This window comes from Nerophis ophidion, linkage group LG08, assembly GCF_033978795.1.
Source record: "Nerophis ophidion isolate RoL-2023_Sa linkage group LG08, RoL_Noph_v1.0, whole genome shotgun sequence".
NCBI classification, from domain to species: domain Eukaryota; kingdom Metazoa; phylum Chordata; class Actinopteri; order Syngnathiformes; family Syngnathidae; genus Nerophis; species Nerophis ophidion.
This window is the reverse complement of record NC_084618.1, coordinates 4,580,472-4,601,519: the sequence shown is the minus strand read 5'-3', so window position 1 is coordinate 4,601,519 and position 21,048 is coordinate 4,580,472. Positions and strand designations below refer to the sequence as shown.

Here is a 21,048-nt window from a genome sequence, read left to right as displayed (position 1 = left end):
TGTGGACTCGTCAGACTACAGAACACTTTTCCCACTTTGCATCAGTCCATCTTAGATGAACTCGGGCCCAGCGGAGCCAGTGGCGTTCCTGGGTGTTGTTGATAAATGGCTTTCGCTTTGCATAGTAGAGTTTTAACTTGCACTTACAGATGTAGCGACCAACTGTAGTTACTGACGGTGGTTTTATGAAGTGTTCCTGATCCAATGTGGTGATATCCTTTACACACTGATGTCTGTTTTTGATGTACTACACACACTGTTTTTTTACGAAGCCACGCGGTGTAACGTGTTGAATGTGGCTTGGCATTGTCTTGCTGAAATAAGCAGGGGCGTCCATGAAAAACACGGCGCTTAGATGGCAGCATATGTTGTTCCAAAACCTGTATGTACCTTTCAGCATTAATGGTGCCTTCACAGATGTGTAAGTTACCCATGCCTTGGGCACTAATGCACCCCAATACCATCACAGATGCTGGCTTTTCAAATTTGCGTCGATAACAGTCTGGATGGTTCGCTTCCCCTTTGGTCCGGATGACACCATGTCGAATATTTCCAAAAAACAATTTGAAATGTGGACTCGTCAGACTACCGAACAGTTTTCCACTTTGCATCAGTCCATCTTAGATGATCTCGGGCCCAGAGAAGCCGGCGGTGTTTCTGGATGTTGTTGATAAATGGCTTTCGTTTTGCATAGTAGAGCTTTAACTTGCACTTACAGATGTAGCGACCAACTGTATTTAGTGAAAGTGGTTTTCTGAAGTGTTCCTGAGCCCATGTGGTGATATCCTTTAGAGATTGATGTCGGTGTTTGATACAGTGCCGTCTGAGGGATCGAAGGTCACGGTCATTCAATGTTGGTTTCCGGCCATGCCGCTTACGTGGAGTGATTTCTCCAGATTCTCTGAACCTTTTGATGATATTATAGAGCGTAGATGTTGAAATCCAAAAATTTCTTGCAATTGCACTTTGAGAAACGTTGTTCTTAAACTGTTTGACTATTTGCTCACACAGTTGTGGACAAAGGGGTGTACCTCGCCCCATCCTTTCTTGTGAAAGACTGAGCATTTTTGGGGAAGCTGTTTTTATACCCAATCATGGCACCCACCTGTTCCCAATTAGCCTGCACACCTGTAGGATGTTCCAAATAAGTGTTTGATGAGCATTCCTCAACTTTATCAGTATTTATTGCCACCTTTCCCAACTTCTTTGTCACGTGTTGCTGGCATCAAATTCTAAAGTTAATGATTATTTGCACCAAATTTTTTTTTATCAGTTTGAACATCAAATATGTTGTCTTTGTAGCATATTCAACTGAAAAATGGGTTGAAAATGAATCATTGTATTCTGTTTATATTTACATCTAACACAATTTCCCAACTCATATGGAAACGGGGTTTGTATTAGCAATATTGTTACTATAAGCGCTGATCCGGAGCAAGGACTTTCAGCAGTGCCTTGACCACAGAGAGCTAACTGGCTTAAGCTGCCATTTTGACATATTGAGCCCGTTTGCTGAATTCTAGATGAAAAATCATGCCTCACACTTGTATAGTAGAAGGTTGTGGCCATGAACCGAGAAATTTGTTACGACAATCAACTTAAACCTGGAGATCGCAACAAAGACACAAAAAGACTGTTTTTATTATGTTTGTGGTTTGATACTTGCTGGATCTGCTTATCACTCAGCGTCTAAAATATGTTGCTCATCCTCTGTATAGTCAAGCTCAAATATAAAAGGTTGTAGATAGAACCGTATATACTAGAGATGCGCGATTCGCGGTCTCATCCGCGGATAAACCGCGGCTCGGGCGGGTGACATGACGAAAAAATAGATTTTAATTAGATTCGGGCGGGTGGCGGTTGAACCATCCGGAAATATTTGATATACATGGTTCTGGGATCGGACTTTTTTACCATTCAAAGAGCCATTTAAGACCTGTGTCATTAAGCGAAGAAGACAATAGGAGATGCTATTATTCTCTAGAATGATTGCCAGCAGTCACCCAGATAATAAGTATTAGGGCGTGCTATGATGTCATTGACTTTGTCGCCTACTACAACATGTACGATCTGCTTGTTGGTCCAGCATCATGTTGTGTGTGGCTTCCACGGCAACACGCACACGACTGCAAGGCATTCTGGGTGACACAGAGTACACTAGAGGTTGTGATATAAACAATTTTAACACTCTTAGTAATATGCGCCACGCTGTGAAACCACACAATTCAAGATTGACAAAGACATTTCGGGAGAACATCCTCCCAGTAACACAACATAAACGCAATACAACAAATACCCAGAATCCTTTGCATCCATGACACTCCCTGACTATTTCATACAGCCCGCAAGCAGCAAACCCCGCCACCCCCCCGTGCGTCGTAAGGTGGGTGGGGTTGGGGCCGCGGGGGTGTAAAATATATTCAGGAAGTGTCATGGATGCAAAGGATTCTGGGTATTTGTTGTGTTGCGTTTATCAATCAATCAATGTTTATTTATATAGCCCCAAATCACAAATGTCTCAAAGGACTGCACAAATCATTACGACTACAACATCCTCGGAAGAACCCACAAAAGGGCAAGGAAAACTCACACCCAGTGGGCAGGGAGAATTCACATCCAGTGGGGCGCCAGTGACAATGCTGACTATGAGAAACCTTGGAGAGGACCTCAGATGTGGGCAACCCCCTCCCTCTAGGGGACCGAAAGCAATGGATGTCGAGCGGGTCTAACATGATACTGTGAAAGTTCAATCCATAGTGGCTCCAACACAGCCGCGAGAGTTCAGTTCAAAGCGGATCCAAGACAGCAGCGAGAGTCCCGTCCACAGGAAACCATCTCAAGCGGAGGCGGATCAGCAGCGTAGAGATGTCCCCAACCGATACACAGGCAGGCGGTCCATCCTGGGTCTCGACTCTGGACAGCCAGTACTTCATCCATGGTCATCGGACCGGACCTCCTCCAAAAGGGAGGGGGGGACATAGGAGAAAGAAAAGAAGCGGCAGATCAACTGGTCTAAAAAGGAGGTCTATTTAAAGGCTAGAGTATACAGATAAGTTTTAAGGTGAGACTTAAATGCTTCTACTGAGGTAGCATCTCGAACTGTTACTGTGAGGATGTTCTCCCGAAATGTGTTTGTCATTCTTGTTTGGTGTGGCTTCACAGCCTGGCGCATATTAGTAAGAGTGTTAAAATTGTTTATATCACAACCATCAGTGTACTCTGTGTCACCCAGCATGCCTTTCAATCTTGAACGTGCGATTGCGGAAGCTGCATACAACATGTTGCTAGACTAAAAATCGGTTTGTACATGTTGTTGAAGGTGTTAAAGGCAATGGCTTCACAGCACGCCATTATTCTTGTCATCAGGATGAACACCACTGGATATTTGCGAGAACGTTAGCGGCTCCCATTGTCTTCTTTACTCTGTGAAACGGGTTTAAATAGCTTTTTGAGTGGTAAAGGTGGCCGACCTCGGATGTATTTCAACGGGCGGTTGCGGTTCTGATAAAATGTTGGTTCGGGTGGACGGCGGGTGGATGACGACTTTGGTGATGCGGTTGCGGATGATATAATTGCCTATCCGCGCATCTCTCTAGTATATACCGTATTTCCTTGAATTGCCGCCAGGTATATAGTATGCGCCTGCCTTGAATTACTGCCGGGTCAAACTCGCTTCCCAAAATAATTAGCGCATGCTTGGTATTACCGCCTGGTCAAACTGGTGACGTCACGAGTGACACTTTCCCTGTCTTCATTTTCAAAATGGAGGAGGCTGATTTCAATCCCAGTAATTTGAAATGGCATAAATGGAAGTTTAAGAGCTATTCTGTAGGATTTAAGGTCCAAGCTTACATCACACTCACATTTTTACTGCACGCCTTTGGTAAGTGCCGGAGTGAGAAAAGGTTTTAATATAATTAGCGCATGCTTACTTTTACCGCATGCCTTTGGTAAGCGCAGGAGTGAGAAGATGTTTTAAATTAATTAGCGCCCCGGCGGCAATTCAAGGAAATACGGTAGTAGTAGTCGTCGTCTCTCATAAGTCTGCCATTAGTAGTGAGGGTGTCATTGAAGGAAATAGCGAACGATTTGATGCGACGCTGTAAGAGCCGACTTATTACCACAATTTTCTCACCGAACACTGCCGGTTGACATGTAGTCGGGATCCAAGTTCACAACTTTTGGTCGCTAATAAAAAAAAGCCTTGCCTGTACCGGAAGTAGCAGACGATGTGCGCGTGACATCACGGGTTGTGGAGCTCCTCACAACTGAACATTGTTTACAATCATAGCCTCAAGCTATTTGGACCGAGAAAGCGACGATTTCCCCATTAATTTGAGCGAGGATGAAAAATTTGTGGCTGAGGAAATTTAGAGTGAAGGACTAGAAAAAAAAAAGTGAAAAAAAAAAAGGCGATTGCAGTGGGAGCGATTCAGATCTTATTAGACACATTTACTAGGATAATTCTGGAAAATCCCTTACCTGCCTATTGTGTTACTAGTGTTTTAGTGAGATTAAATAGTACCTGAAAGTCGGAGGGGTGTGTTGACGCCAGAGTCCCCGAGGGAAGTCACGGCAGCTGCAGCAGGACGGAAGCTCCGCTGATGTCTCCGGTAAGAGGCGACTTATTACCACAATTTTCTCACCGAACACTGCCGGTTGACATGTAGTCGGGATCCAAATTCACAACTTTTGGTCGCTAATAAAAAAAGCCTTGCCTGTACCGGAAGTAGCAGACGATGTGCGCGTGACATCACGGGTTGTGGAGCTCCTCACAACTGAACATTGTTTATAATCATAGCCTCAAGCTATTTGGACCGAGAAAGCGACGAGTTCCCCATTAATTTGAGCGAGGATGAAAAATTTGTGGCTGAGGAAATTTAGAGTGAAGGACTAGAAGAAAAAAAAAGTAAAAAAAAAAAAAAAGGCGATGCAGTGGGAGCGATTCAGATCTCATTAGACTTATTTACTAGGATAATTCTGGAAAATCCCTTACCTGCCTATTGTGTTACTAGTGTTTTAGTGAGATTAAATAGTACCTGAAAGTCGGAGGGGTGTGTTGACGCCAGAGTCCCAGAGGGAAGTCACGGCAGCTGCAGCAAAACGGAAGCTCCGCTGATTTCTCCGGTAAGAGGCGACTTATTGCCACAATTTTCTCATCGAACACCGCCGGTTGACATGTAGTCGGGATCCAAGTTCACAACTTTTGGTCGCTAATAAAAAAAGCCTTGCCTGTACCGGAAGTAGCAGACGATGTGCGCGTGACATCACGGGTTGTGGAGCTCCTCACAACTGAACATTGTTTACAATCATAGCCTCAAGCTATTTGGACCGAGAAAGCGACGATTTCCCCATTAATTTGAGCGAGGATGAAAAATTTGTGGCTGAGGAAATTTAGAGTGAAGGACTAGAAGAAAAAGTTAGAAAAAAAAAAAGGCGATTGCAGTGGGAGCGATTCAGATCTTATTAGACACATTTACTAGGATAATTCTGGAAAATCCCTTACCTGCCTATTGTGTTACTAGTGTTTTAGTGAGATTAAATAGTACCTGAAAGTCGGAGGGGTGTGTTGACGCCAGAGTCCCCGAGGGAAGTCACGGCAGCTGCAGCAGGACGAAAGCTCCGCTGATGTCTCCGGTAAAAGGCGACTTATTACCACAATTTTCTCACCGAACACCGCCGGTTGACATGTAGTCGGGATCCAAGTTCACAACTTTTGGTCGCTAATAAAAAAAGCCTTGCCTGTACCGGAAGTAGCAGACGATGTGCGCGTGACATCACGGGTTGTGGAGCTCCTCACAACTGAACATTGTTTATAATCATAGCCTCAAGCTATTTGGACCGAGAAAGCGACGATTTCCACATTAATTTGAGCGAGGATGAAAGATTTGTGGCTGAGGAAATTTAGAGTGAAGGACTAGAAGAAAAAGTTAGAAAGAAATGGCGATTGCAGTGGGAGCGATTCATATCTTATTAGACACATTTACTAGGATAATTCTGGAAAATCCCTTACCTGCCTATTGTGTTACTAGTGTTTTAGTGAGATTAAATAGTACCTGAAAGTCGGAGGGGTGTGTTGACGCCAGAGTCCCCGAGGGAAGTCACGGCAGCTGCAGCAAAACGGAAGCTCCGCTGATGTCTCCGGTAGGAGGCGACTTATTGCCACAATTTTCTCACCGAACACTGCCAGTTGACATGTAGTCGGGATCCAAGTTCACAACTTTTGGTCGCTAATAAAAAAAAGCCTTGCCTGTACCGGAAGTAGCAAACGATGTGCGCGTGACATCACGGGTTGTGGAGCTCCTCACAACTGAAAATTGTTTATAATCATAGCCTCAAGCTATTTGGACCGAGAAAGCGACGATTTCCCCATTAATTTGAGCGAGGATGAAAAATTCGTGGCTGAGGAAATTTAGAGTGAAGGACTAGAAAAAAAAAAAGTGAAAAAAAAAAAGGCGATTGCAGTGGGAGCGATTCAGATCTTATTAGACACATTTACTAGGATAATTCTGGAAAATCCCTTACCTGCCTATTGTGTTACTAGTGTTTTAGTGAGATTAAATAGTACCTGAAAGTCGGAGGGGTGTGTTGCCGCCAGAGTCCCCGAGGGAAGTCACGGCAGCTGCAGCACAACGGAAGCTCCGCTGATGTCTCCGGTAAGAGGCGACTTATTGCCACACTTTTCTCACCGAACACTGCCGGTTGACATGTAGTCAAGATCCATGAAAGCTTCCCACCTCCATTTTTCTACTTTGACGTCTCCATTATTAATTGAACAAATTGCAACTATTCAGCAACACAGATGTCCAGAATACTGTGGAATTATGCGATTAAAGCTAGTAGTGGCTTTCAGTAGGCCTTTAAGAATGATGACGCATGCGTGTGACGTCTCGGGTTGTAGCGGGACATACTAGCCCAGCACCACACACGGCTAAAAGTTGTGTCTTTTCATCGCATAATTACACAGTAATTTGTTGCTGAATCGTTTGCAATTTGTTCAATTAATAATGGAGACGTCAAAGAAGAATGCTGTTGGTGGAAAGCGGTGGATTGCAGCTGCCTTTAGCAACACAAACACATCCGGTGTTTCTTTCTTTGTTGTGAAGATTTAACACGGAGCGGTCAAGCCAACATGTTTCTATACGTCAACCAGCAAGTTTTTGGATGGGAAAATTGTGATATTAAGTTGGCTCTTACCGGAGACATCAGTGGATTATAGTAATAATAATAGATTAGATTTATATCGCGCTTTTCTATTGTTAGATACTCAAAGCGCTCACAGAGAAGTGGGAACCCATCATTCGTTCACACCTGGTGGTGGTAAGCTACATCTGTAGCCACAGCTGCCCTGGGGTAGACTGACGGAAGCGTGGCTGCCAGTTTGCGCCTACGGCCCCTCCGACCACCACCAATCATTCATTCATCATTCATTCACCGGTGTGAGCTGCACCGGGGGCAAAGGGTGAAGTGTCCTGCCCAAGGACACAACGGCAGCGACTTTGATGTCCATAGGTGGGAAGCGAACCTGCAACCCTCAGGTTATACCTCCTCCCACTGCAGCTCAAAAAGGCAGCTGTGATCTTGGCTCCTCGGCTTCTCTCAGAGACACTGGCGTTCACCGCAGCCATCCGACTATCAGGTATGACTTTACAATCTCACTAAAACACTATTAACACAATAAGCAGATGAGGGATCTTCCAGAATTATCCTAGTAAATGTGTCTAAGTACATCTGAAACTGTCCCACTGCCGCCGCCTGTAGCCATCGCCTTTTCTTTTTTTTTTTTTTCCTGCAGGCTCCGCTGTGAACGGGACTCTCGCTGCTGTGTTGGATCCGCTTTGGACTGGACTCTCGCGACTGTGTTGGATCCATTATGGATTGAACTTTCACAGTATCATGTTAGACCCGCTCGACATCCATTGCTTTCCTCCTCTCCAAGGTTCTCATAGTCATCATTGTCACCGACGTCCCACTGGGTGTGAGTTTTTCCTTGCCCTTATGTGGGCCTACCGAGGATGTCGTAGTGGTTTGTGCAGCCCTTTGAGACACTAGTGATTTAGGGCTATATAAGTAAACATTGATTGATGATTGATTGATTTTGTGCTTCACTTTAACTTTCCTCATCCACGAATCTTTCATCCTCGCTGAAATTAATGGGGAAATCGTCGCATTCTCGGTCGGAATAGTTCTTGCTGCTGGAGGCTAAGATTACAAACAACGTTCAGATGTGAGGAGCCCTACAACCCGTGATGTCACACGCACATCGTACAGGCAAGGCTTTTTTATTAGCGACCAAAAGTTGCAATCTTTATCATGGATGTTCTCTACTAAATCCTTTCAGCAAAAATATGGTAATATCGGGAAATGATCAAGTATGACACATAGAATGGACCTGCTATCCCCGTTTAAATAAGAAAATCTCATTTCAGTAGGCTTTTAATGTTGTTTTAATGTCTTGTGCCTGCTGGGTGAACAGTTTTACACTTCATTCTCCAGGACAAAAACGGCTTTAATTAGAAAAGTACAGTAAATTTGGCCTACTTACAGCTCTCGGTCTTCAAGGCAGTCCAAGAGGTCATTAACCAGCTTCTCATATTTCCTAAACAAACAAAAAAAACCTTCGAGGCGTTACTTTTTCTTTCATAGCATCTGGATCATGTCTGTATTAGTTATCTTCTTACCGTGCATTTACAACATTTCTGATTTGCTGGCGTTGAAGCCCCTCCTTCAGCTCCTCTACGGTGGCCGTCTCCCTAGAGCGTGCGATTTGTTTGGCTATTTCCACGCAACTCTCTGATACCTGTAAGGGGTTAAAGCAGGGGTCAGCAACCTTTTTGAAACCAAGAGCTACTTCTTGGGTACTGATTAATGCCAAGGGCTACCAGTTTGATACACACTTAAAATAAATTGCCAGAAATAGCCAATGTGCTCAATTTACCTTTAATAAATAAATCTATATATATATGTGTGTGTGGGAATGTTGTCTATCTGTGTTGGCCTGCGATGAGGTGGTGACTTGTCCAGGGTGCACCATGCCTTCCGCCCGATCGTAGCTGAGATAGGCGCCGGCGACCCCAAAAAGGGAATAAGCGGTAGAAAATGGATGGTTATATATAGAGAAAAAATAGGTATTTCTGTCCGTTATTTCGTCGTACATTTTTTTTTCCTTTTACGGAAGGTTTTTTGTAGAGAATAAAAACTTCAACACTTAATTGAACGGTTTAAAGGTGGAGAAAACAGGAAAAAAAAAGAAAATTAAATTTCAAAACATAGTTTATCTTTAATTTCGACTCTTTAAAATTCAACTGAAAAAAATGAATAGAAAAACTAGCTAATTTATCCATCCATCCATCCATTTTCTACCGCTTATTCCCTTTTGGGGTCGCTGGCGTCCATCTCAGCTACAATCGGGCGGAAGGCGGGGTACACCCTGGACAAGTCGCTACCTCATCGCAGGGCCGTAGTTAATTCAAATCTTTTTAAAAAAATTTAAAAAAGTAAAATTTATGGAATTCAAATCTTTAAAAAAAAAAAATTGATGGAACATCTTTAGTAATTTTTCCTGATTAAGATTAATTTCGGGATTTTGATGACATGTTTCAAATAGGTTAAAATCCAATCTGCACTTTGTTAGAATATATAACAAATCGGACCAAGCTATATTTCTAACAAAGACAAATCATTATTTCTTCTAGATTTTAAAAAGCAAAATTTTAAAAGAAATTCAAAAGACTTTGAAATAAGATTTAAATTTAATTGTACAGATTTTGGAGATTTGCCAGAATAACTTTTTTGAATTTTGATAACAATAAGTTCGAAGAAATATTTCACAAATATTCTTTGTCGAAAAAACAGAAGCTAAAATGAAGAATTAAATTAAAATGTATTTATTATTCTTTACAATTAAAAAAAAATAAATAAATACTTGAACATTGATTTAAATTTTCAGGAAAGAAGAGGAAGGAATTTAAAAGGTAAAAAAGGTATATGTGTTTAAAAATCCTAAAATCTTTTTTAAGGTTGTATTTTTTTCTCTAAAATTGTCTTTCTGAAAGTTATAAGAAGCAAAGTGGATTTTCAAATTCTATTTGAGTTTTGTCTCTCTTAGAATTAAAAATGTCGAGCAAAGCGAGACCAGCTTGCTAGTAAATAAATACAATTTAAAAAATAGAGGCAGCTCACTGGTAAGTGCTGCTATTTGAGCTATTTTTAGAACAGGCCAGCGGGCGACTCATCTGGTCCTTACGGGCACCGCGTTGGTGACCCCTGGGTTAAACTTTATCCGCGCAATTCAGGACGTACATTGCACGACAAGAGTGGCTTCTCACAGTGAAAAGTATGCCGATGGTGTCGTGCTGCCGATGAATCCTGTCGATGATGTCATCCAGGACCTGCCCCACCGAGTGCTCCTCCAGGGTCATCGCAGGCGAGAGTCCACAGCGGACCAGGGCGGGCCACATGGTGCCGACGCAGTCCCAGTCCCTCACCAGGCTAACACTGCTGTATGCCGCCAGAAGGCAGTACAGCGCCCCCTGAAGGTGAGCCACGTTCTAACATGGTGACGTCCTTTAAGATCTCTTTACTAGCCGGACGACGTGTGTGTGATACCTTCAACTGCTGCTGTGTGCCGTCCGTGTGTTGTGGGGACAGCAGTTGCACAATTCTGGGTATCATGTCTCGGTGGGAGAAGCTGAAGGTGATCAGTGCGGTGGTCAGCACATTCTGGGCCCTGCTCCGGACCTGAAGCACGCACGCACGCGCACGCGCACGCGCACGCGCACGCGCACGCACACGCACACGCACACGCACACGCACACGCACACACACACACACACACACACACACACACACACACACACACACACACACACACACACACACACACACTGGGTAAATGTGTCTTTAAGCAAGTTTACAGTAGGTAGGGTTGTATTTTTGCCTCATTCCTGTGAGAATCCTGCGTATGACTGAAGCATTAAAGCAGAGGTGTCCAAACTTTTTGGAGTTGGCGGCCGCATTGGGCTAAAAAAAATGTGGTCGATGGCCGAAAGCCGACTTTATGTAAAGTAACTATGTATATATATTTATATATTAGGGGTGGGCAAATTAATGCGTTAATTATGAGTTAACTCATCAATCTATTAACGCCGACAATTATTTTATCGCAGATTAGCGTATGTTGTTTACATGCTTTTATTTTGTTAACGCATTTTCTCCCGGAAAAGCACTTTACATTGAGCAAACAACCTCAAAGTGCTACAGTGTATTAAAAAAAAATAAATAAAAAAGAAAAAATATATATAATAATAGAAAAATAAAAAAATCAATCAATTCATGTTTATTTATATGGCCCTAAATCACAAGTGTCACACAGGGCTGCACAAACCACAACAACATCCTCGGTACAGAGCCCACATAAGGGCAAGGAAAAACTCACCCCAGTGGGACGTCGGTGACAGTGACTATGAGAAACCTTGGAGAGGACCGCATATGTGGGCTACCTCGAGGTAGTTTGGCTGAGTTTGCTCTCAGTACTGCTAGAGCAGGCCTGGGCAATTATTTTGACTCGGGGGCCACAGTTAGAGAAAAAAAATGTGTCTGGGGGGCCGGTATATCTATTTTCAGCAACACTAATATAAAACCTCACAATAATGTCTGATTAAATGCTTAAAATAACAGACTGCCTTAAAAAACGTAATGGAATTTTACATTTTTCTATGAAGGATAAAACACTGAATATTGACTAAATATGAAGGTCACACCCCCTTTCGACCGGAATGAGAATCAGCACCTCCAAGTCCGAGTCCATGGTTCTCGCCCGGAAAAGGGTGGAGTGCCATCTCCGGGTTGGGGAGGAGACCCTGCCCCAAGTGGAGGAGTTCAAGTACCTAGGAGTCTTGTTCACGAGTGGGGGAAGAGTGGATCGTGAGATCGACAGGCGGATCGGTGCGGCGTCTTCAGTAATGCGGACGTTGTACCGATCTGTTGTGGTGAAGAAGGAGCTGAGCCGGAAGGCAAAGCTCTCAATTTACCGGTCGATCTACGTTCCCATCCTCACCTATGGTCATGAGCTTTGGGTCATGACCGAAAGGATAAGATCACGGGTACAAGCGGCCCAAATGAGTTTCCTCCGCCGTGTGGTGGGTCTCTCCCTTAGAGATAGGGTGAGAAGCTCTGCCATCCGGGAGGAACTCAAAGTAAAGCCGCTGCTCCTTCACATGGAGAGGAGCCAGATGAGGTGGTTCGGGCATCTGGTCAGGATGCCACCCGAACGCCTCCCTAGGGAGGTGTTTAGGGCACGTCCAACCGGTAGGAGGCCACGGGGAAGACCCAGGACACGTTGGGAAGACTATGTCTCCCGGCTGGCCTGGGAACGCCTCGGGATCCCCCGGGAAGAGCTAGACGAAGTGGCTGGGGAGAGGGAAGTCTGGGCTTCCCTGCTTAGGCTGTTGCCCCCACGACCCGACCTCGGATAAGCGGAAGAAGATGGGATGGGATGGGATTTTCTTAACAAGATGGCGTCGCCCGGCGTGGAGGAGCTCTTGGTAAAGATGGAACATTTGGCAAAAATACCGGACAATTCTGCAAATGTCCTGGCTGGCTTACAGCGTGGTCACTCCGGGATCACTTACGACCGCCAGACAATTCTGAATGTGGATAGATCGGGCCGTTTTGGACTGAATGAGGCGTGCTTGCTAGACCGGCTAGCTAGCATGGGAATACTTTGCCGGCTACATCCAGCGGCCTGTGAAGCAGCGGAGTATATGTGTTGTCTGTCTATTTATGAATAATGCAGACCAGGAGTGTTGGCTGAGTTCTTAACGTTTACTTTCAGAGCGTGCATATCACAACATACAAGATGGCGTCATGGCGACACAACCTATACCGGGCTACCGCGCATGCTCCTCACTCCTGTTGCATGCTGGGTAGGGTAGTTCTTTTTTTTCCCCTGCCTCATAACATCACAATATAGTACCATGTATATGATGCCTTCAGTTTATCAAAGCACCGAGCAAACACTCGGAAAATTCCCATCATATCAATTCCTAGATATGGTCATAATTATTTTAAGTGCACTACGCAGAATAAACACAACATTATTAATATTGCTACTACGGATAATTTGATCAAAAATTCCCTAAACAGCCCACTACCTATAATATAGGTTTTTTAAACATAAGATCCCTGATAAAAAAAAATGTTTCTGCTGTTACCTCAGAAATTGCCTGTTCAGATGTTATGATTGTGGCTCAGAGATTTGTATGTAGATTATATTTATTTTCCATAACAAACAGGATAACTTAAATACCCTGGCAGTGGCAATAAGCTTAAATGTTTGTATTTACATTTTTGGAGTTGATTTTCATAAAATATGCTATTTAACTGCTACTGTTTAACAAGGACTGATTTAAATTGTGTTTGCACAACAAATGTTTTGGCGCTTTTGTTCATGTGGGAGAATATTCCAATAAAGGTGCACTACACACTACTTTTGAATTCATTATTGGGCTTTGCGTATACAATGCAGTTAATCGCGATTAATCGGAGAAATAGTGCAATTAACTTCGATTACAATTTTTAATCGTTGCCCAGCCCTAATAAAAAAAAATAAAAATTAAAATATATATATATATATATATATATATATATATATATTAAAATATATATATCTATATACTGCATATATATGGGAGAGTGGCCGTACGTAACCCGAGGGTCCCTGGTTCAATCCCCACCTAGTACCAACCTCATCACGTCCGTGTGTCCTGAGCAAGACACTTCACCCTTGCTCCTGATTGGTGCTGGTTAGCGCCTTGCATGGCAGCTCCCTCCATCAGTGTGTGAATGGGTGAATGTGGAAATAGTGTCAAAGCGCTTTGAGTTCCATAGTAAAGCTTCACCTTCGGGAATTTTAAACAAGGTCATGTGTTTGTGTGGCTAAAGGCTAAAAGCTTCCCACCTACAGCTTTCTTCTTTGACGTCTCCATTATTAATTGAGCAAATTGCAAAAGATTCAGCAACACAGATGTCCAGAATACTGTGTAATTATGCGATTAAAGCAGACTACTTATAGCTTGGATCGGGCTGGAAAATAAAGTCCGCTACAACCCGAGACGTCAAACGCACGCGTCGTCATACCGCGACGTTTTCAACAGGACACTCGGCGGAAAATTTAAAATTGCAATTTAGTAAACTAAAAAGGCCGTATTGGCATGTGTTGCAATGTTAATATTTCATCATTGATATATAAACTATCAGACTGCGTGGTCGCTAGTAGTGGCTTTCAGTAGGCCTTTAAATGAGGGAGGAGGCAAAAACTAAGCCAGACCCAGGTCAGCGTGTGCATTCTACCTGGCTGTAGGTGCTGGTGGACAGCAGCAGAAGATCACACAGCAGCTTCTGGTGGACTTCTTTATACTCTCTGCCCTCGACCACCAGTTTCCTCATCTTTCAACAACAAATATTGCTTTATACTTCCGTGTGACTCTACCGAAGCTGACGACCAACCAACCTCGTGCTGCAGCAGAACGCGGTCGACGAGCAGCGCCCGAATGTGCTGCTTATTCCCGTGAAGCTGCAGGGACACAGCGTGGGTTAAGCCGGCCATAAAACCAAAGGGACAGGATTTATCCGCATCACTCACCCGGTTTTCCATGGACTTCTTGACAAGAGTGAAGCTCTTCCAGCGCGAGTCAAACTCCTTTTTGCGAGTGCCTCGGAAAAACATGAGGTCGCTGATGATCTGCGGTCACGTGCAGGAAAAAAAGCTTGGTTAGATACCGATAAATGCTTTAAAATGTAATATCACAAATGATCAGTATCGGTTTCAAAGAGTAACATTTATGACTTTTTAAAACGCCGCTGTGTACTCGGACGTAGGGAGAAGTCCTAAACGCAATAAACCTTGAAGGCACTGCCTTTACGTGCTGGCCCAGTCACGTAATCCATCCGCTTATCCGAGGTCGGGTCGCGGGGGCAACAGCCTAAGCAGGGAAACCCAGACTTCCCTCTCCCCAGCCACTTCGTCTAGCTCTTCCCGGGGGATCCCGAGGCGTTCCCAGGCCAGCCTGGAGACATAGTCTTCCCAACTTGTCCTGGGTCTTCCCTGTGGCCTCCTACCGGTCGGACGTGCCCTGACCAGATGCCCGAACCACCTCATCTGGCTCCTCTCCATGTGAAGAAGCAGCGGCTTTAGTTTGAGTTATTCCCAGGTGGGAAAGCTTCTCACCCTATCTCTAAGGGAGAGACCCGCCACACGGCGGAGGAAACTCCTTTGGGCCGCTTGTACCCGTGATCTTATCCTTTCCGTCATGATCCAAAGCTCATGACCATAGGTGAGGATGGGAACGTAGATCGACCGGTAAATTGAGAGCTTTGCCTTCCGGCTCAGCTCCTTCTTCACCACAACGGATCGATACAACGTCCGCATTACTGAAGACGCCGCACCGATCCGCCTGTCGATCTCACGATCCACTCTTCCCTCACTCGTGAACAAGACTCCTAGGTACTTGAACTCCTCCACTTGGGGCAGGGTCTCCTCCCCAACCCGGAGATGGCACTCCACCCTTTTCCGGGCGAGAACCATGGACTCGGACTTGGAGGTGCTGAGTCTCATTCAAGTCACATAATATCTACGTCTTTTCACACACACACAAGTGAATGCAAGGCATACTTGGTCAAAAGGGACAAGCAGTAGAAAATGGATGTATGGATGGACTTTTTGGACCAATTAGGTAAAGTTGCATAATAGTGGTTGAAAAACCCTGGTCTAACAAACCTGAATGTCACACAATTCCAAAAAAAATCAAACATTATTGATTTATTTTAACACAAATTTGGATGTTTCCCATTTTTTCAAGTACTGGTTCAGGCAACGTTGAAGCACCGACACGATTTTAAAAGGTACAGATTTGGTTGTAGTATTGGTCACATCACTCATTTAGATTAGGCATTATTTTATCCAAACAGGATATACACATTGAGTCAGGAAGTTGTATTATAAACAAAATGTAAATAAAAAGAGAACCAAATTCCAATATAGTTGAAATAAGTACATTAATATCATTTGTAACATTATAAATATTTTTTATAATTTTAATTAATAAATATTTTAAAATTATCACTTGTTTTAATCTGTTTGTAATTTATTCCTAGAAATATAGATTTTATTTTTCATATTAGTCAATTATACATATTTTGTAAAATATTTATATTTTATCTCAATAAATACTTGGAAATCCTGAACTAATTACAATAAAAAAACAACCACAGGCAGATACAGTCAAGGTTGAAATTGTTGAAACCCTGATGTCGAGAGGAAAAACCCACACAAATTACAAAAATAATTGTGAAGTGATTGATAATGGAGAAAGAATGACAAAAAAATTAACACACGGAAATCGGACGTTGCTTTTAAATTTTCATTCAAGAAATGTTATTAAAAAACAAACTCATAAAACTGTCCTGGGAAAAATGTTTGCTCCAGAATGATCAATTTTTTTTGCCCTTCTTGAGGGTTTGTGGCTGTGTTTTAAGTCAGTGGTCCCCAACCTTTTTGTTACCGCGCACCGGTCAATGCTTAATAAATTGTCATGAAAAAGGGACGTTTTTGTCATGAAAAAGGGAGGTTTTTGTGGTTGTTGCACTAATTGTAAGTTTATATTGGGTTTTTTATGTTGATGTAATAAAAATAAAAAATATATATTTTTTTTAATCAAAAATTCTGCTGCGGCCCGGTGGTTGGGGACTGCAATTTTAAGTCATTATCTAGCAGTCTTTCCGGCACTGTGTGACATTTCCCTCCACAATGCCTCCATAGACTTAATATTTAATCATCCCCTGCACAGATTAAAGACGCCCTGTGGCGAAGCAGCCTTAGAGCCTAACCGAATCTCCTCCATGTTCCACATTGGTAGAATTTTCTTTTCTGTGTATCCTTCATCTGTGCGTCTGTATACAGAACATCAAGTACAGCTGATGAGACTTGCCAAAAACCTCCAGATTTGTCTCCAAAAGCTTTGCGGCTTGTAAATATGTATCTAGACAAATTCTATTTTTATGTGTGTGTGTAGTTATTACCGTATTTTTTGCATACAACATGTTGTATGCAGTTTCCGCAATTACATGTTCAAGATTGAAAGGCATACTGGGTGATACAGAGTACACTGATGGTTGTGATATAAACAACTTTAACACTAATATGCGCCACGCTGTGAAGCCGCCACACCCAACAAGATTGACAAACACATTTCGGGAGAACATCCTCACAGTAACACAACATAAACGCAACACAACAAATACCCATAATCCTTTGTATTCATGAGACTTCCTGAATATATTTTACACCCCGTGCCCTCAACCCCGCCCACCTTACTGACGCACGGGGGGATGTATAAAATAGTCAGGATGTTTCATGAATACAAAGGATTATGGGTATTTGTTGTGTTGCGTTTATGTTGTGTTACTTGGAGGATGTTCTCCCGAAATGTGTTAGTCGTTCTTAATTGGTGTGGCTTCACAGCATGGCGCATATTACTAAGAGTGTTAAAATTGTTTACATCACAACCATTAGTGTACTCTGTGTCACCCAGTATGCCTTGCAGTTGTGTGGGTGTTGCTGCGGAAGCCACACACAACATGATGCTGGACCGACAAGCAGATCGTACATGTTGTAGTAGGCGACAAAGCCAATGGCTTCATAGCACGCCCTAATACTTATTATCTGGGTGACTACCGGCAGTCATTATAGAGAATAATAAGTCTCTTATTGTCTTCTTCGCTTTGTGACACAGGTCTTAAATGGCACTCTGAATTGCAAAGGATACCGATCACAGAACCATGTATATCAAATATTTCCGGATGGTTCAACCAATACCCATAATACAAAGGATTCTGGGTATTTGTTGTGTTGCGTTTATGTTGTGTTACTGTGAGGATGTTCTCCCGAAATGTGTTAGTTGTTCTTAATTGGTGTGGCTTCACAGCGTGGCGCATATTAGTGTTAAAGTTGTTTATATCGCAACCATTAGTGTACTCTGTATCACCCAGTATGCCTTTCAATCTTGAACATGTAATTGCGGAAACTCCATACATGTTGACCATGGTGTCAAAACTCTGGCCAAACTCTGGTTCAACCTCCACCCGCCCGAATCCAATTAAAATCTAATTTTTCGTCATGTCACCCGCCAGACCCGCGGTTTATCCGCGAACGAGACCACAAACCGCACATCTCTGGCGCCTTATAACCCGGTGCACCTAATTGACCTTACCACCTCAAAGCTATTTTATTTGGTGCATATGTTACTTTTCTGAATTGCAATATACCCTAATGACCATTGTGGGGGGTTTCAACATGCAGGAGACAGTTCCAAGCACCTTAATGACGACAAACAGCGACTTGGTGTCGTCCTCCGTGTGTTCCAGGATGTGATCTGGTTGGATTGGAGAAGACGACCATGTCGGACCTCACTGGCTGCTGTTTGAGACCTGCAAATGTTTACTCACGCAGCAGCAGCCTCATGGTGTGGCAGATGGACACTCTGTAGTTCTCCCGTGCATCATCTGTACGCACACGGGGTTGCCAATGAGCGACCTTATCACAAACCGCCTGTGTTGTTCTTCTTACCGTAGTCCACGCCGATGTGCAGTTTGACCTTCCCGAGGTTCACCATGGAGGGCACTCTGAGTGCAAGCAACATACATTCCGTCTGTTTGAGCAGTGTTAAAAGTGGGTGTGTCAGCAGGACTCACAGGTCAGCGACGTGAGGTCCATCCAGTGGGGGAAGCATGCTGCCAGCCCCCAGGAGGCAGTGCTGCACGATTGCAAGGCTCTGCAATAGCTCCTCCCTGTGAGTTAGGTTACACATTACACATAAAGACCCTGAGATCATTATCCATGCGTTTGTTACGTCTCGCCTCGATTACTGTAACGTATTATTATTACTTTTTGCAACTTAACGCCAAAAAAAACGGAAATGCTGATTATCGATCCTGCTAGACACCGACCTCTATTTAATAATACAACTCTAACATTTGACAACCAAACAATTAAACAAGGCGACACGGTAAAGAATCTGGGTATTATCTTTGACCCAACTCTCTCCTTTGAGTCAAACATTAAAAGCGTTACTAAAACGGCCTTCTTTCATCTCCGTAATATCGCTAAAATTCTCTCCATTCTTTCCACTAAAGACGCTGAGATCATTATCCATGCGTTTGTTATGTCTCGCCTCGATTACTGTAACGTATTATTATTACTTTTTGCAACTTAACGCCAAAAAAACGGAAATGCTGATTATCGGTCCTGCTAGACACCGACCTCTATTTAATAATACAACTCTAACATTTGACAACCAAACAATTAAACAAGGCGACACGGTAAAGAATCTGGGTATTATCTTTGACCCAACTCTCTCTGAGTCACACATTAAAAGCGTTACTAAAACGGCCTTCTTTCATCTCCGTAATATCGCTAAAATTCTCTCCATTCTTTCCACTAAAGACGCTGAGATCATTATCCATGCATTTGTTACGTCTCGTCTCGACTACTGTAACCTATTATTTTCGGGTCTCCCATGTCTAGCATTAAAAGATTACAGTTGGTACAAAATGCGGCTGCTAGACTTTTGACAAGAACAAGAAAGTTTGATCACATTACGCCTGTACTGTATATACCTTTATATACATATATACATACATATATACCTATACTGTATATACCTTTATATACATACATATATACCTATACTGTATATACCTTTATATACATATATACATACATATATACTGTACTGTATATACCTTTATATACATATATACATACATATATACCTATACTGTATATACCTTTATATACATAATATACATACATATATACCTGTACTGGCTCACCTGCACTGGCTTCCTGTGCACTTAAGATGTGACTTTAAGGTTTTACTACTTACGTATAAAATACTACACGGTCTAGCTCCATCCTATCTTGCCGATTGTATTGTACCATATGTCCCGGCAAGAAATCTGCGTTCAAAGGACTTCCGGCTTATTAGTGATTCCCAAAGCCCAAAAAAAGTCTGCGGGCTATAGAGCGTTTTCATTTCGGGCTCCAGTACTCTGGAATGCCCTCCCCGGTAACAGTTCGAGATGCCACCTCAGTAGAAGTATTTAAGTCTCACCTTAAAACTCATTTGTATACTCTAGCCTTTAAATAGACTCCCTTTTTAGACCAGTTGATCTGCCGTTTCTTTTCTTTTTCTCCTATGTCCCACTCTCCCTTGTGGAGGGGGTCCGGTCCGATCCGGTGGCCATGTACTGCTTGCCTGTGTATCGGCTGGGGACATCTCTGCGCTGCTGATCCGCCTCCGCTTGGGATGGTTTCCTGCTGGCTCCGCTGTGAACGGGACTCTCGCTGCTGTGTTGGATCCGCTTTGGACTGGACTCTCGCGACTGTGTTGGATCCATTATGGATTGAACTTTCACAGTATCATGTTAGACCCGCTCGACATCCATTGCTTTCCTCCTCTCCAAGGTTCTCATAGTCATCATTGTCACCGACGTCCCACTGGGTGTGAGTTTTCCTTGCCCTTATGTGGGCCTACCGAGGATGTCGTAGTGGTTTGTGCAGCCTTTTGAGACACTAGTGATTTAGGGCTATATAAGTAAACATTGATTGATTGACATGCCGCACCTGTACAACACAACCACATTTAAAGTCCTACTGAAAGCCACTACTAGCGACCACACAGTCTGATAGTTTATATATCAATGATGAAATATTAACATTGCAACACATGCCAAAACGGCCTTTTTAGTTTACTAAATTGCAATTTTCAATTTCCCGTGAGTTTCTTCTTGAAAACGTTGCGTAATGATGACGGGGGGGGGGGGGGGGGGAACGTTACGGATTGTAGCGGACAGTTTGGTCAAGCACCGATCCCAGCTATAAGACGTCTGCTTTAATCGCATAATTACACAGCGTTCTGGTTATCTGTGTTGCTGATCTTTTGCAATTTGTTCAATTAATAATGGAGACGTCAAAGAAGAAAGATGTAG

General features: G+C 43.2%; 1 protein-coding gene across 1 annotated transcript in view; it reads right to left on the bottom strand.

Annotated features, from left to right (window-relative positions):
* LOC133557224 (proteasome activator complex subunit 4B-like) overlaps positions 1-19,550 on the bottom strand; it is an 80,963-nt gene extending 61,413 nt beyond the window's left edge. Inside the window, exons 1-11 of the mRNA XM_061907527.1 lie at positions 18,751-19,550; positions 18,626-18,681; positions 18,505-18,561; positions 18,376-18,431; positions 14,645-14,743; positions 14,513-14,575; positions 14,353-14,448; positions 10,609-10,740; positions 10,329-10,532; positions 8,682-8,800; positions 8,546-8,599 (exon numbers count right to left, since the gene is read on the bottom strand). Coding sequence (XP_061763511.1) covers positions 8,546-8,599; positions 8,682-8,800; positions 10,329-10,532; positions 10,609-10,740; positions 14,353-14,448; positions 14,513-14,575; positions 14,645-14,743; positions 18,376-18,431; positions 18,505-18,561; positions 18,626-18,681; positions 18,751-18,890 — 1,076 coding nt within the window. The 5' untranslated portion in view covers positions 18,891-19,550. The remainder of the gene's footprint in view (positions 1-8,545; positions 8,600-8,681; positions 8,801-10,328; positions 10,533-10,608; positions 10,741-14,352; positions 14,449-14,512; positions 14,576-14,644; positions 14,744-18,375; positions 18,432-18,504; positions 18,562-18,625; positions 18,682-18,750) is intronic.
* Between the last annotated feature and the right edge of the window lie 1,498 nt (positions 19,551-21,048).